The sequence below is a fragment of the Zonotrichia albicollis genome, chromosome 1 (assembly GCF_047830755.1).
Source record: "Zonotrichia albicollis isolate bZonAlb1 chromosome 1, bZonAlb1.hap1, whole genome shotgun sequence".
Classification (NCBI taxonomy): Eukaryota; Metazoa; Chordata; class Aves; order Passeriformes; family Passerellidae; genus Zonotrichia; species Zonotrichia albicollis.
The window spans coordinates 61920633-61936378 of NC_133819.1; the positions used below are offsets into that span (position 1 = coordinate 61920633).

A 15746-nucleotide genomic window follows, 5' to 3' on the forward strand; every position below is an offset into this window, starting at 1 on the left:
GTGGTTAATGAAGCTTGTTCAATTATACTTGTAGAGACAATTGTAGAAAACCAGTTAGGGATGAACAAATGAATTACTTAAATATTCATTCCAGCAATTGCTACAAGAACTGATGTGTTTTTCTTCAATGAATGTAGAAAGCATAGATGATGTGAAGATAGTGAGTTACCACTGGGAGGAAATTAAAGGTCCCCTGAGAGAGCAGAAGGCATCTGCTGACACACCTGTCTTGCACTTGTCTAACCTTGTTCCTGGAAACTACACCTTCAGGTACCTGCATGATTATTTTCTTGGGGGCTTATCTGTGATATCAGCTAAATTTTCATTTTTTTTCTGTGCTTACATGTATCTCCTTAAACAAAGGAACTTAATTTTTCTTCTGCATATTATTACTCTTCTTTTTGCCCAGTGAAGAAACATATAAAGTGGTTTTATCAAAAAATGCCTGCAGTGATCCTTTATAACGCAAAATTACAGAAAGGAAGGTATCATAAATTAATTATGTCCCCACTTCCAGCAGTAACAACTGTGACAGACTAATTTTTTTCCCTAGCCTAGAAGCTGGCTAGTGGTCTGAATGAAACTGAGTCAGGCTGTGAAAGTCATCCTCTGAAGGGTGGTGGCAGACAGAGTAATATTGGCAGACTGGTCCTCACAAGACATTGTTGTGCGCTGATTTTACTAAGAGTCATTCTGTTCTTTATAAAAGCATTTACCTTGCTACTGGTTTCCTCCATTTATGCATTGTTGAAGCTGGGGTCTGCCCAGATAGTGGAAGGAATGTTTGTGATTCAAGGTGCTTTAGTAAAAATCAGTTCTTTTTCTGAACTGTTTAACTTAAAGCTCAGTCTCTACAGAGGCAGACTTTCCACTGACCCACCTTGGGTTCTTTGGCTGTCAGTAGGTTGCCTGTCAGTCAATATATTCTCTACAATCAATAGATTGTAGATAATATACAATAGATTGTCTTACATATATATTAACTGTGGTTCTTCACATAAGTTCCACCCAAAGTTTTACAGCTTCTGCTTCTTAATTCTGTATTTTTTACTGGAATTGTTCCATATTGGACTGTAGCAAAAATGAGTGTTAATTTTTTTCCGTGTTGAATGGGCAGAGTCTGGCTTACAAGCAATGCTTCTAAGTGTGTTCCAAACCATAGGGAATTAAGAAGCCAGTTGTTGCATCTCTGCACCTTTGAGGTAGGCTGACTAATGTGAACAAAAAAGTCCAGTGCCCTTGATATGCATGGATGTGCACTCATTGCAAAATGTATGGGTTCCCTACTGTCTGAGATAATGAGCACTAGTTTTGTTCCCTTCCATGTGGTCAGCTGTATGCAGTTTTCATAACAAAGGTGGATTACAGATTAATTGGTCACCTTTGGAGTGCCTGCAGTAGTCTCATTTTAAGATTATTTTGTGCTTCTGAGAGGCAGGAATGTCTGAGGTTTTTTAAACCCTGTACATTTTTAGTTTTGTAACTTGACATTGATGTTATTTAAAATTAGTAATGATGTGCCACAAAAAAATAAGAAGTGAGGATCTGCTACTGTTCTATAAGCAGAGCTTCTGAACATCCAGAGTAGTTTTAGATGTTTCTCTGTACTGTTTCACTATAAGTGATGAATAAAATCCTTGTTTTTTACTGAGTACATTTCTAAAAGATTTGGTAGTGAATGGTGAAGTTGCTGTTGATAGCAGGTATAGGGATTCAGAATATCTAGTTTTGTTTTTTGGATTTTTTTTTGTGAAATGTTGAAAGTTGGCTTTGTAAAGTTTTCTGAATTTCTTTCTTGCCTTAGCTGAGGGATATGTGTGTCTGAAGCAGAAGTTCATATAATGTAATCAGTGGTTTTTGTTTAGGTGGTGTTTGAAAAAGTGCCAGAAAAAGATTAATACTTCCATTTGGCAGAAGTTCATCTTAACAGATTCTGTTTTTCCTGTTGTAGACTCACAGTGATTGATTCGGATGGAGCAGCCAACTCCACCATTGCATCTCTGACTGTCAACAAGCCAGTGGATTACCCACCTATTGCTAATGCAGGACCGAATCAGGCTGTCACTTTGCCCCAGAACTTCATCACACTGAATGGAAACCAGAGCAGTGATGACCATGAAATTGTCAGCTATGAGTGGTCACTTAGTCCCAAAAGCAAAGGCAAGGTTGTAGCAATGCAGGTATGTGTATTTCTCCTTTCATAGGATTGAAAAGCTCTTTTATCTTTGCCTCTAACATGGGCAAACACATACCTAAGTAACCGCTCAGAAACACTGAAATAACTTGAGTTATGTTATTTTTTTGTTTTTCTCTCACATGTATTCAGCTCTTTTTTTAGATACTACTTTTAATTCCTTTTCATTTTTTTTAATTATTTGGGGCCAAACAAACTTGCTTGTTCTCTGGTGGTTTGTAAAGACTTCAAGATCACATTGTCTGTCCTTGAACCCTAGAAGCTGTTTCACAGACTCCCATCTTTTGAGGCTCTGGGCAGGCTGAAAACTGGTTGTAGGAGAATGTGGGGATGGTCACAGTTTTCTTGTAACACTTTCTCCTGGAGAGAGTAGAACTCAAATAGAAACTTCATTTTCTGAGTGAAAGATGATAGGGCCTTTTGGCAGTGTTTATGCAGTCATGCTCTGTGGTGGATTTCTATCCTCACTAAAACATGGGTTTCCAGTGAAGCCTTACAGAATTTATTCTCGTATTTTCATGACTGATTCTGTTGTTGTTGTTTTGGTTTTGTTTTTTTTTTTTTTTTTCAATCTGAGAAGTTAATAAATATTTTCATTGGACTTGCATTTGGTAAATTGGAGATTCTTACAGCTCTGTAGGCAGTTGAGATAATTAATATAATGAATCCAGCTGAAACTCAGGAGCCATTTTTTATGAGACTTGATTTCTGACATGTTGGCAAATGCTTTAGACCTTCAGAACTTAAAAGAGATCACTGTAGATCTATTCAGGAAAGAAGAAATATTTTTAATGCAAGACTACAGTGTAGAGGAAACTAAAAATTATGGAAGGACTTACAGCATGATGACTTTTTCTGATCCTTCATAAGGACAAAAACTTTCCAAAAGCACCCAAGCAAACTGAACTTGTAGTTTTTGAGAGCTGTTCAGTCTTAAAGCAACCTTTCTGAAGGAAGGGAATGACTGCTCGAATGATCCAATGGATTCAGTGGGTATTTAATGTGGAAATGCAAGTGCATGTTACAGTTTCTTTTCAACAGACTAGTAATCTTTGTCATGTGCCTGAAGCTGAGGATCACAGAATCATAGAATGGTTTGAGTTGGAAGGGACATTGAAAATCACCTTGTTCCAACACCTTGCCATGGCCAGGGATGTCACTCACTAGACAAGATTGTTCAGGGTCCCATCCAGTTCGGCCTTAAACAGTTCCGGTGATGGAGTATCCACAGCTTCTCTGGGCAACCTGTGCTGGTGCTTCACCACCTTCTGAGTAAATAATTTCTTCTAATATCTAATCTAAGCCTGCCCTCTTTTACTTTGAAACTATTCCCTCTTGTCTTATCACCATCTGCCCATATAAAAAGTCCCTCTCCCTCCTTTTATAAGCCCTCTTTAGGTACTGGAAGACTGTAGTTAGGTCTCTCCAGAGCCTTCATTTCTCCAGACTGAACAACCCCAACTTTCTCAGCCTTTTTTTGGAGAGGTGCTCCAGCCCTCTGACCCATCTTCATGGCCCTTCAACCACGCCAGAGGATGCTGGTCTGTGGTGTTTTAAATGGTATCCACTGTTAGAGTGCAATGTAGCAAGTACCTCTGCTGGTTAGTAATTGTTTATCAAGTCTCTGTTCTTATTGTCATCTTTATCCAACAGAAAAAAGGAAAGCCAAATCTATTTGCATTATGATTTGGTATTCCTCATATGAGAGATGCCACAAATGTTCCTTTTATTAGCAAAAGGACCTATAGCTGGGCCCAGTCATTTTATGACTTCTGTAGGTATCAGCAAATGCTGCTGGAAGAGTAAACTCAGAGCAGAGTTGTCTTGTTTAATATGGGGGGTTTTTCCATAACCCTATTTGTCTGGGTTCAAGTCAAGCTTGGTTTTGCATTTAACAGTTTTTATAAGTACTAAAGGATGTCATTATATTTGGGTTTAAAATATCCCTAAGGAAATGGAATAAGCTGTAGGAATTTTCATCAATGTTTAATTGAGAATGGTAGTGCTCCATGTGTTTCACAATTATTGTAGTAGAGATGTGATGTATGCAGTGCTTATACCAACAGAAGAAAGTAGGATTTATTGCCTATAGATATTTCTCTGGGTTGGTAGGAAGAGTTGGAGTAGTGAACACATTATCTTTGTCTGTGTGCCAAATTTTAAGCCTCCTCTTTATCTGCAAGGTGCATAACTCCTTGCACAAACACTGTATTTACGACTTTAAGCATTTCTTTCTCCTTACATTTCTCTGTAAGACCTTTCATTACCCACAAGCATTTCTGTTTAATCTCGTGCCCTGTCCTTGCCGGTGCTGCGAAGGGAGTGCGGACGCCGTACCTGCAGCTCTCTGCAATGCAGGAGGGAGATTACACCTTCCAGCTAACTGTGACAGACTCTGCGCGCCAGCGCTCCACGGCCGAGGTGACGCTGATCGTGCAGCCTGGTAAGTCAGTGCAGGCATGGCTGGCTGCCTCAGGGCTGGCCCAGCCTGCTGCCTTGGCTCCAACACCTCCTCTCTTCACATTGTTCCGCTGATATGGCAGCCCCAGTGCCTGGTACCCCTGCAACAAGGACTTGTCCACCTCCATTTTCTGTCAAAGCAGGCAGTTAAGTGTAGAATCAAATGCAAAATCAAACAAAATCCAGGTGGTGATCCTGGGGGCACACACCAGCCTGGTTATGTAAGGCAACAGAGGTGTGTTTGAATCTGCTTCTAAAACCCAAATTGTAGCTCTTGAGTTTAATGTCCTACAGAGTGTGTTTTGAAAGCTGCTCAGAGTATCAATCAGTGCTTTGTTCAGTTTTCTTTTTGTTTTGCAATTCTCCTGCAAGAGTCCTTGTGTGATTTGAATTCACTTAAACAAATTGCCTTGTGTTTCCAAGGAAGAAGTGTCGACCAAGGACTTTTTGAAAGCTGCATCTTTCACATGTTTATTTAGGTTTGGGAGCCAAATGATGAATAAGCCAAAATGATCTGGGCCTCATGTGATCTTTTTAATTCCTTTCTTTTTTCACAGTCCGTTTGCCTTTTACATCCACAGTAGCCTTTTCTGCCCCTTTGCAGGTCTCACATTCCACCATGGGGAAATGTTTTATCTTCCTGTTACTGCTTAATATACCTCCTTTGTAGATTATCACTTCTGGGGCAACTTTACAGCAGTCATTCACTACAGAAACAAGAACATGAATTGGAAGTGTGGTGTGTCGTGGTGCCTTTTAGAACCCATTATAGTGTGGAGTTAGAAAGATGCTATTGCTGAAGTCAGGCTCAAGGGTAAATGAATATGCAGGAAAATGGTATCATTGCCAGTTTTACCATGTCACAAAAGCAGAGGCTGAAAACAGAGTAGCGGGTTATGTTTCTTTGCTAAATTCTCAAAGCCTCTCAATTGGCAGTAACTTAGTGGCCTTGAGCAGCAGAGAGAAGGGGTCAGTATCTTCTCTGAGGGCAAAGAATCAAATTAGTGTGGGAGGTTTTGAAAGGGGTGGACTGGTAGAACCAGGAGAATACCCCTCATGTTTTATGACATTTTATATAATGCATTGAGCATGCAGCAAGATTTTTGGGAGTGTGACTGTGCCTTCAGATAGGACTATGAAAAAGGGAAATACTTGCTGTGGGATTTGGCATCCTGCTTGCTGTGTGATTTGACTTGCTGCAGAGCAGACCTCCCACCTGCTGGCTTGTGCATGTCGTACTTGTGGTTTGTACCTTTTGAGCCAATATATCAAATTTTTATGTAAAATCTGATTGGCAAGCATTGCCAGTGACTACCTCAAAAATGTCATACACTAAATACTAATTTTGCAGAAAATAACAGTCCTCCAGTAGCAGTGGCTGGCCCTGACAAGGAGTTGACCTTCCCAGTAGAAAGTACTACACTGGATGGAAGCAAAAGCCAAGATGACCAAGGCATTGTCTTCTATCACTGGGAAAATATCAGGTATTGAATGATTTTACTAATCCTCAGTAAAACAGAGAACAAAGTGAAAATAATTGAGTCTAGAGCCTCTTATCTAATCATGTTGAATGATGAATCATTAATTATGTTTGAAAATTGTTTTCAGGACAATCCCACTTGGGTAAATAATAGTGTAAGAAATAGCAATTTTAAGCTGAACTTGAAAAGCTCAGACACTCTCTGCCTATGTTTTGCAATGTTTCATTTTGAGGCCTACTTTTATAAAATTAAGAGAAAATGACAGGAACTTCTGTGTCTCCTGTTAAAAAGCAAGTAGCAGATTTGGGTTGCATCCTGTAATATACAAAGTTTTTCCATTTGTGCTCAGAACTAGGGTTTCTCAGTCACTTGTTTATTGAAAATAAAGTGTCAGTCACGTTGCTTTGAACTTCCAGTAATGGGTGACTAAATCACTCTTAAATGATAATTGAAAATATTTTACAAAAGCCTATAACTCTATGTTTATGTGCAAACCTAACTGATCCTTAATAAAAGGGACAGGTATTTTAGGTCCTGCAGCTGTTGTACCTGGTACAGGAAGAGTTATGCTGGCAGACAGTACGGGTTGTGAGTGGCTCTTAGAGCAATATCATTTGCATGAAATAGCTATTAGTTATAGTTCTGTTTTCATGCTCTGATGAATAGAGACTGTGGTGAGGTTGAACTTCTGGGAGGTGTTTTCTACTCTTCTGATAGGTGGGGATGAGTGCTTGGGTGCTTTGAATGTCTTGAGAAAAGGCATTAATGAATTCTCTAAACTAAACTCATGTCTCAAATAGTTCTTTAGCCATCAGTGCTTACAGCAGTAGTAGAACTATAACACGCAAAATCAAAAGCCTGAGCAATTCTGCTGACGTCACAGTTTGGGTGGCTGGGCACAATTATTTTTGTGAGATGTTTTTTTTCAGTGGGCCAAGCTCTGTACAGATGGAAAACACTGACAAGGCAATAGCTACTGTGACTGGCCTCCAGGTTGGCACCTATCACTTCAGGCTGACTGTGAAAGACCAGCAGGGCTTGAGCAGTGCATCTGTGCTCTCCATTACTGTGAAGGAAGGTAAGCCTGGCTGCTGCCTCTCCGGGCATGGTGGGCAACTGGACACTTCATTCAGTCGCTGGTGGAATGTGAAGGAAATCAGAACAGAAAGGGGTAACATATTTGGTGTTATATTTCAAATGTGTATAAGAAAACTGCTCTTTTGTAGTGAAGTAGTATTAATTAATTTCCTTTGAAGAATTAATTTCCTTTGTTGCAAGCTGTTTGATGTTCAGTATATGCAAAATTAGTTATAATAAACATGCTCCAAAATAATATTTTTTTTACAATTGTATGTCTGCATCATTAAGAAGATATGTTTTTATTTTATCTTTGAAATTAAGCTTTGAGCAGAAAAGCAGTTTTACTGTGAATTTTAAACTAACATCTAAGAAGTGACACCTCAGTGAACCAAGTTCCACTTAAAAATTTAATATTAAAAGACCTGGATTGTTTGTTTTGGTTTGGTTTTTTTTAATTTTTTGGTGGTGTGTTCTTATTTTAATTATACAGAGAATCAGTTGCTGTAGTGTGGGGTATTTATTTTGTGGGTTTTTTTCCCAACATGCATGCTGTAGAGGAGGCTTTAGGATAATCACAGTATCATAGAGTGGTTTGGGTTTGGAGGGACCTTGAAAATTATCTTCCTCCAAACCTCCTGCCATAGGTTGGGACACCTTCCACTAGACCAGGTAGCTCAAAGCAGTCTGGCCTTGGACACTTCCAGGGATGTGTTGACTTCAGCAAGCCCAGGATGCAGTTGGCTTTCTGGACTGCAAGTGCACATTGCTGGGTCATGCTGAGCTTCTTGTCAGTCAACGCCCCAAGTCCTTCTCTTCAAGGATTAGAGGCATTATGCTGACTACTCCCAATCTAGTCTCTGCCCAGTTTACTTGGGATTGGCATTGCTGTGACCCATGTGCATCTTGGAGAAGAAGCTGGACTTTGTTTTACTCATGAGCAACATTGCTTGAACTGTTTCAGAGCTTCAGTTAGTGTTTAGTTAGAAGTATGTGGCAACAGCTCTGCCCTAATATGTCCATGGTCTTGTTTGTACTGTGAAGTGTAGCCACATTAAGTTCTACCTACAGGTGCGGGTTTGATATTAAAAATACACAGTTTTCCAATAGCCAAATTTAGTCAACTGATTTTACTTGGAAGAGGCACAGCCCTGTGCTGTTAACAGACAATGCCCTTGAGATCTGCCCAAGATAGAATTATTTATGTCCAACTATTTGTGTACAGTGAGGTATTTCACTCAGCCCCACAGCTTCCTTGAGCCCTAGCTTACTGGTTGTGTTCTGAAAAAAATCAGTGACATCTAGTTTCTGAAAAGAGAACATGTTCATCCTTCTTTGGCTTTTTTTCACCATATGTCCAGTGCATTAGTTTTACTGCTAGTGGTGAGAAAAAAACATTTGGGAATTAGACTTACTCTTAAGTTTCCTGATTGTGTTTTGCCTACATACAGGCATGTTGAAGATACAAGGTCTTGCACAAGCTTTTATTGGGTAATAAGTGATTTTCCAGATGAAAAGGTCCCAGCATGGTGATCTCATGCTGTGCTGTGTTTCTAAGTAGGCAGAAAATCTTTTTGCTTGACTGAGAAGATCTGATGCTTAAGTTATTGTGAGACTATAAATAGAATATCCCACAATGCTTTTTGAAAAAGATCTTTCTGCTCAAGTGCAATATGCTCAGAGCCAGATTTTGTATGCCCACTCATCCTTTCCCTGTAGCTTTGATATGAGGTTCTGTTGTTATTGTCTGTAATCATCAGGTAAAGAATTGCAGTGTGGGTGTATTGGCAATGGCATGTCACATGTTTTGAAAGCAAATCCTTCTCCACTATTTTTATGGCTAGAAAACAACAGTCCACCCCGGGCACATGCTGGTGGGAAGCATGTTCTAGTGCTTCCAAACAACTCTGTTACCTTGGATGGCTCGGGGTCTGCTGATGACCAGGGCATTGTGTCATATTTGTGGATTCGGGATGGTCAAAGCCCAGCAGCTGGGGTAAGTTTCTTGAAGGTTGTAATGTAATTTGGCTTTTGTTGTGCACGTAACTGCAGCAGGGAGAGCAGGTATGACCCATAAGATGCTGTCAGGTGTGCTGCTTGCTTCTGGTTTGTCTCTCCTGCTCTCTGTAATGCTGTAGTTCAAGAGGCTGGTAATATTTTCAGTACAGCTAGAGAATATATTAATTAAAGACTGCAGCAGTGCAGAGTAATTGGTGATAGTATAAAGCTAAAGTGTTTGAGAGAAAAATAAAATCTGAAATCCAGATATTCCAAAGGAGGAAGGGTCTGAGAGAGCAAGTACCAATAAAGTTTGAGGAATCCTGCCTGGTAGCATGCAAGGTAAAGTTTAAGGTAAAAATGGTGTTTGGCATTACATGTATAGGCACCTTCCCTGGCAGATTATTAGCCTGGGGCATTATGGCAGGGGATTCTGCTCCCTGAGTGGGGCAAACAGCAGAAATACCTGAGGAAAAACTTCAGTTAGTGTCAGCTAATAAAACTGGGATAATTTTTTTCCCTATTTGCAAAAAGTTTTCTGGACAGCTCTTTGGTCTCGGGAAGATCAGCAAGTTCAGTAAATCAGCAAGTACTGGGAGAGAAGAAGAAGCAAAGCCATAAAAAAAAAACTTCTAGAAGCAATTCACAGGAGGCTGTATGAATTGAAGAGGTTTAGCTTAAATATAGCTGGTAGAGTTGATAGTTGAAAATGCATGAGCTCCAAGGAGAAGAAATTAGGAGTTAAGGAAGCAGAACTAAAGATACCCAATTACAATTGAGAAATAATAATGTAAATGTCTTGGATTATCAAGAAGATGAGTTCTTCAGATTGTCAGCTGTGCTCTCTTTGGGTATTTTTAATGAAAATATCCACAGTGTGCAGACCCTGAAATTTGGTCACTTCCAAATTTCATTACTCTGCTACAAACTGTGGGTAGGTCACATTTGTCCCAAAAGTCAAAGCAAGAGCACACAGCATCATACCAGATAGCTGACTTGATAATGAAAACTGCAAATGAAATCTTTCTCCGAGGGTGTAACTATTCTGGACCTTGTTTTTGCAGGATGTGATCCATGGCTCAGACCACGAGGCAGTACTGCAGCTAACTAACCTTGTGGAAGGAACCTATATTTTCCACTTGAAGGTGACAGATGCTAAGGGAGACTCAGATGTTGATTCAGCAACTGTTGAAGTGCGGCCTGGTAGGACAATTAAAAGGTCATCGACATGTTGTCAATACCACGTCTTTGTTCTCCTCTTCACTTATTTGTTCAGATGTTGATGAGAATCTCTCAAGTTAAAACACAGAGCAAACAGGTCTCTCTCTTTCTGCCTTCTTACTCTTCTGTGACTAGGCCCAAGTGTGTTAAAAGGTGACATAAGGATTCTTAACTGCTACAGTTGCCACAGTTAGGACCATAAATAAATAAAAATTATACTTATTAGTTAATATTTTCATTAGACTTTTGTTGCTTCTCATTAATTATATGTTGTTTCTTTTTCTGGTTGTTAATTTGTTTGGTCAATAGAAAGAGATGGGAGATGACCATTGAATTTAAGTACAAATGCTGCTGTTCGATGGTTGAAAGTGTGGCTTTGTTTTTCTCCTTTCATCCTGAAAGACCAAAAAATTCCTCAAATAATTTCAGGGGGTTGTAATTGCAGGTGAAATAGCTAAAGGATGGAAGTTGAAGTCTCGGGAATAGTCTGAAATCTTGGGTCTTTCAGAGAGACCTTGTTTATCTTCTGGGCAATGATAATGTAGTCATAGTAATTGGATTCTGATTCTCATGAGATATCTGTGAAGTTTGTTTTGTTTGCAAGGCACTCTAGAAGTTCAAGCACCATATAACAGAAACCTCAGTTTGTAAGGGTAGGCAGAGTAAGCATACCTGATACTTCTCAAATTTACCATCCTCATTTAGACTTGTTCATTGTCTTGCATGCTACAATACAAGTCCATCTTTGGCTCCCTTTTCCTGAATTGTCAGCAGTAGATTACTAGCAGGGAACTTGGTAATTGGGCTCATCTAGTGCTTACCTCTGACTTTAAAAAGTCAGCATTTAGGAGAGCAGAAGTTGCTCTTCTGCACAGAAATCTGTAAATGCTGGAAGTGAACCCTGAAGTACTTTATTTCTATTGATAAGATGCCTTACTATCTTAGGACCCACCAGGTTTGTTTCATAGATAATGTGACAAAATAAGCTGAGTACTTCTCTAAGAACACAAAAGAGTTGGCTTATCAGTGATGGGGTCTTATGCAGAAAACTATAGTGTTAAAAAATACTTTCAAGTACTGCATGTTGGTACTGAAGTACTTGCCAGGCTCTGAAGGAATAGCATGTTCTTCTTCTGTCAGATCCCAAAAGGAATGGTCTGGTGGAGCTGATCCTGCAGGTTGGAGTGGGACAGCTAAGTGAGCAGCAGAAGGACACTCTGGTGAGACAGTTGGCTGTACTGCTGAATGTTTTGGATTCAGATATCAAAGTTCAGAAGATACAAGCCTACTCAGATATAAGGTACAAAGATGTCCTGTTGTGCCAGAAAGACTTGTGATTTACTTTGCCTCTCTCACTGCTCAAAATTAGTTGCAAAATAATCTTTCCTAAGATGACAAAAAATGCTATACTTCTCAACAGAATATACTGTAAAAGGTGAATTTCTTGGTAGAAGGTAGAAAATTGATGAAGTAAACTCTGTAGACTGTTTTGTTTAAAAAAAAAATCCCATTTCTTCTGTACAATTTTTTTCTTTTTCCTTTAAAGAAAGTGCATGCATATTTCAGTGTCTTTGTTCCATACAGTGCTGCTCAGAATGAAGATCAGTTCAGGGCTCCACAGACAGAGTTCCCTAATCTTTATCAGTAGTGATGTTGGCTTTCCAGAAGCAAAAAAGACTAAATGCGATGTGCCTTTATACTTTATTGCTAAATGCATGACAAAAGTGGTCTGTGAAGTCAGCAGTCCTGACTTTAACTGTTCTTTCTGCAGCACAGCAGTTGTGTTCTACGTGCAGAACGGGCATCCTTCCACGGTGATCAAGGCGTCAGATGTCTCACGGACTCTGCACGTGCAGCTTTTGAAACAGAAGGCTGACTTCCTGCTTTTTAAAGTCCTGCGAGTGGACACAGCTGGTAGGTTTTGATTGTACTTGCCCATCTCAGAACTTTGCAGACATTTGGCTAGCACAGCACCTGGAAACACTGCATGAAGTCTTTCTGGCTGCCATCTGGTGTCTGGGCTTGGTAGTTTTACAAAGGATGATGTTAAGGAAAATACTTAAAATGCTTCATGATTTGTGGTAGGTAAACTGGTGTCAGTCACTCTTAAAAGATGCCATCTGTATCAGCAGGCACATCTTAATCTGGTCTGCATTAGGAAGGCCTATGGAATGAGGATAAAAATACCTTAAAGGTATAGGATAATGACGATATGAGCATAAAGATACCTTTTCATACAAGATGTGCAAAACTTAATATAGCCATAAAGTAGATATGTTTCGTGTCTATGCCTCCTTCAGGGCTTTTACAGTAAACAGGCTTGTAATCTAACTTGTTCTTGTCTGCATGTATAAGGCAAAATGGATGATAGCTGTGTTACCACCTAGTCTTCTAATCTTTGCAATATACACAGGCCACTGGGGTTTCTTACAATGAACTCTTTATTTTGCCCCAAAAGATGCTTGAACTTCTAAGCTTATTTTAAGCTACACTAGTAATTTCAACCCTTTATGATCCTTAGGTATTACAGACATAACTTCTCCATAATTTAAAATCAGGACAACAATTCAAGTACAAACAAAGTAAGCAAGCTCTGGTGATAAAATAGTCACTGATTGTGCAGTAAATTCTGTCTTTATTTACTGGTTGAAAAGGTTGTTGTTCTATTATAAATATACTCTGATTACATTCTTTCTTCACACAGCCAGCAGTCTGCTAGACTGTAGATCTGTTTGACATATAACCCCAAAGGAAGGGGAGTTTCAAAACATATCACAGTGTTATGAGCCAGATGCTTTGCCACCAATCTAGTCTAACATTAAGAGGATGTATGAAAAGTTGTCCATTTACACAACAGACCCTGTGTTTGGTTCTGTTCTTAGCCTGTCTTTTGAAATGCTCTGGACATGGGCACTGTGACCCCATAACAAAGCGCTGCATTTGCTACCAGCTGTGGATGGAAAACTTGATTCATCGTTATCTCAGTGATGGAGAGAGTAATTGTGGTGAGTTTGGATGTTGTAGGATGTCTTTCAAGAGTAACTTGTTGTCATGTGAGACTGTTAATTATTTGTTCTCGGAATGGGGAATACTTAAGAGGTAGATGCTGAGGGGAGACTAAAACAGTCTGTGTTTTCCAGCCCAACAATGCTTTCTATAGAAAGATATTTGAATAGTTTTTTGAAATGATATCTTGACAGTAGTAGCCTAAATTTTGAAGAGAATCACTATTTGAATAAATAATGTGAAAACTTGGTAATGAGAGAGAGATTTTGCAACAATTTGGGGCCAGTTGGAGGATTTGTTGAATAACATGGGCATTGCAAAGCTTTTGGGTACCATTGTTGCAAAGCTGGAAAGAGGCAATTATTTCAATTTCTCTGACTGGGTGATTGATGCTTCTGTGCGAGAATATGATCTGATCTAAGCAAAGAAGACATCAGTCTTCCAGACTGACCAATACTCACCTTTAGAACCTGATAACACTGACAACTGTGAGTATACACATGTTGGAGTTCAAATTGCACATCTCTCTATGTCCTGTCCTGTTTACCTGGATTTATAAATATAAATGTGGAGCTAGAAGGATCTACTTCTAATCAGCTCCTCTTATGAAGCACTACTAAAGTGCCAGACCCAAAGCACCTCTTTTTATTTTAGTTAGGGAATGATTACTGAGGTGATAACCATGACCCTTTGCAGGACTGTCAGTTCCCACACAGACTTCAGATATCTTGAGGTGGTGAAAGTGATTTTAGAGTATCTGATATCTAATAGTATATATAATGTGCACTTCTAATCTTAAAGCTTAAGGATTTTTAGGGATTCATCTAAGAATATGTTGGTGCTGAGTTTTCCTACATTCCTGTTGTCACTCCCCATTCCTCAGGATTGGTTATTTTAATGGAGTTGTATTAGAAGTTATTATATTCATATGACCTTACAAAGCACTGTTGTGTTTCTTTTTTCAGAGTGGAGTATACTCTATGTGACTGTATCTGTTTTTATTTTCATTGTGGTCATGGTAGGGCTTGCCTGGTTCTGCATCTGCTGCTGTAAAAGGTACATGATTTGTGTTTCTTTTTGGTGGGGTACACACAAAAACTGCACACAACTGCCACGTTTTAGTCCAATCCATAGCACTAAACCACTGAGCTCATTTTGGACATGCGAGGAGCTTCCTGTAGCTGTTTCTGTAGACACATCCTTCTTTTGAAAAAAAGGAGTATCCATTTGTGTGTCTGTGCTCTTCTGCATTATGAAAACCAAAAAGTTGATGTTGCAGTATCCTTCATATTAAGTGATAATTGATGTTAAAATGCTGAGAGTATACTGCAGATCTTCAGTCTCCTACTGAGCCCTGCAGGTACTCCATGCTAAAAAATAAAAGGCACACCGTGAAGGTCACTGATGTGGGAATGTTCTAGGCCATGGGAAAGGATCTGCTCCCAGTCTGTTTTATGATTTGGACAAGAAGGGTGGGTGCCCAGGCTACATGTGGCTTACAGGCAAGGAGTACTCTAGTGATCTCAGTCATGCAGACTTCTTGCTTCCTCTTCCTCTTTCCTTTAACAGGAGCATTCATACTACTGAATGTTGTTTCCCTCCCTGCCTCCCCTCCTTGTCTTTCCTAGTGAGCTGATAAGAAATTCTCTTTCAAGTGACAAGCCCCTGCAAATTCTGTCACTAGAGCAAGTGTTTTTGCTGCAGGTCAAACAGCTCAGCAAATAGATAGCTTGTTCAGGTGTTAGCAAAAATAAAATGCCGTCACAATCTTTCTGGGTTTTCATCTTTTTCTAGGGTGTCTTTGCAGTATGTAAAGGATGTGTAGGAGTTGATACCAATTTTATTTTTTATGGTTGAAGGAACAGTGCTGTAAATAGAAAACTTTAAATAGTAAAGTGTGTCCCATTCCACTCCCACAGTGTGGGGTGGAGCCTCACAGGCTTGTGCATATTGGATGATTATTTGAGGGATTTTTTTTTAAGTTCAACTGCTTCTGTCCTTTGCCCTCATATGGCTTGTGCCTGAGAGTGAGGGCTGGTTGATACAGATCCATGTGAAAAAGAGAAGGGAATTACAGCATGGGACAGAATGTCAAGAGATTCTCTTTACCTTGTGGAAGCCACATGAAAAAGACAGTGTAGACTCAAGATTTGGCTGGAGATTTGGAGTTTTTAAAAGCTTTGAGTTGCCAGATGAATTCTACAGAAGATCATGGAGGGGAGGCCAAGGCTGGCCCTTGCTGTAATGCTGGCTGAGCAGTAAGGTAGCTTCTCCACTGTGAACTGTGAGGCACATGAATATTCATCTAG

At 39.6% G+C, this 15746-nt stretch overlaps 1 protein-coding gene across 3 annotated transcripts in view; it reads left to right on the forward strand.

Annotated features, from left to right (window-relative positions):
• Positions 1 to 15746, forward strand: part of KIAA0319 (KIAA0319 ortholog) — a 58932-nt gene that overhangs the window by 33321 nt on the left and 9865 nt on the right. For all 3 annotated transcript variants that reach the window (XM_014275848.3, XM_026790228.2, XM_005481781.4), the window contains exons 9-19: positions 138 to 270; positions 1952 to 2180; positions 4514 to 4637; positions 6006 to 6138; positions 7065 to 7213; positions 9057 to 9208; positions 10275 to 10413; positions 11572 to 11731; positions 12203 to 12345; positions 13314 to 13436; positions 14403 to 14493. In XM_014275848.3, the coding sequence (XP_014131323.1) occupies positions 138 to 270; positions 1952 to 2180; positions 4514 to 4637; positions 6006 to 6138; positions 7065 to 7213; positions 9057 to 9208; positions 10275 to 10413; positions 11572 to 11731; positions 12203 to 12345; positions 13314 to 13436; positions 14403 to 14493 (1576 nt within the window). The remainder of the gene's footprint in view (positions 1 to 137; positions 271 to 1951; positions 2181 to 4513; positions 4638 to 6005; positions 6139 to 7064; positions 7214 to 9056; positions 9209 to 10274; positions 10414 to 11571; positions 11732 to 12202; positions 12346 to 13313; positions 13437 to 14402; positions 14494 to 15746) is intronic.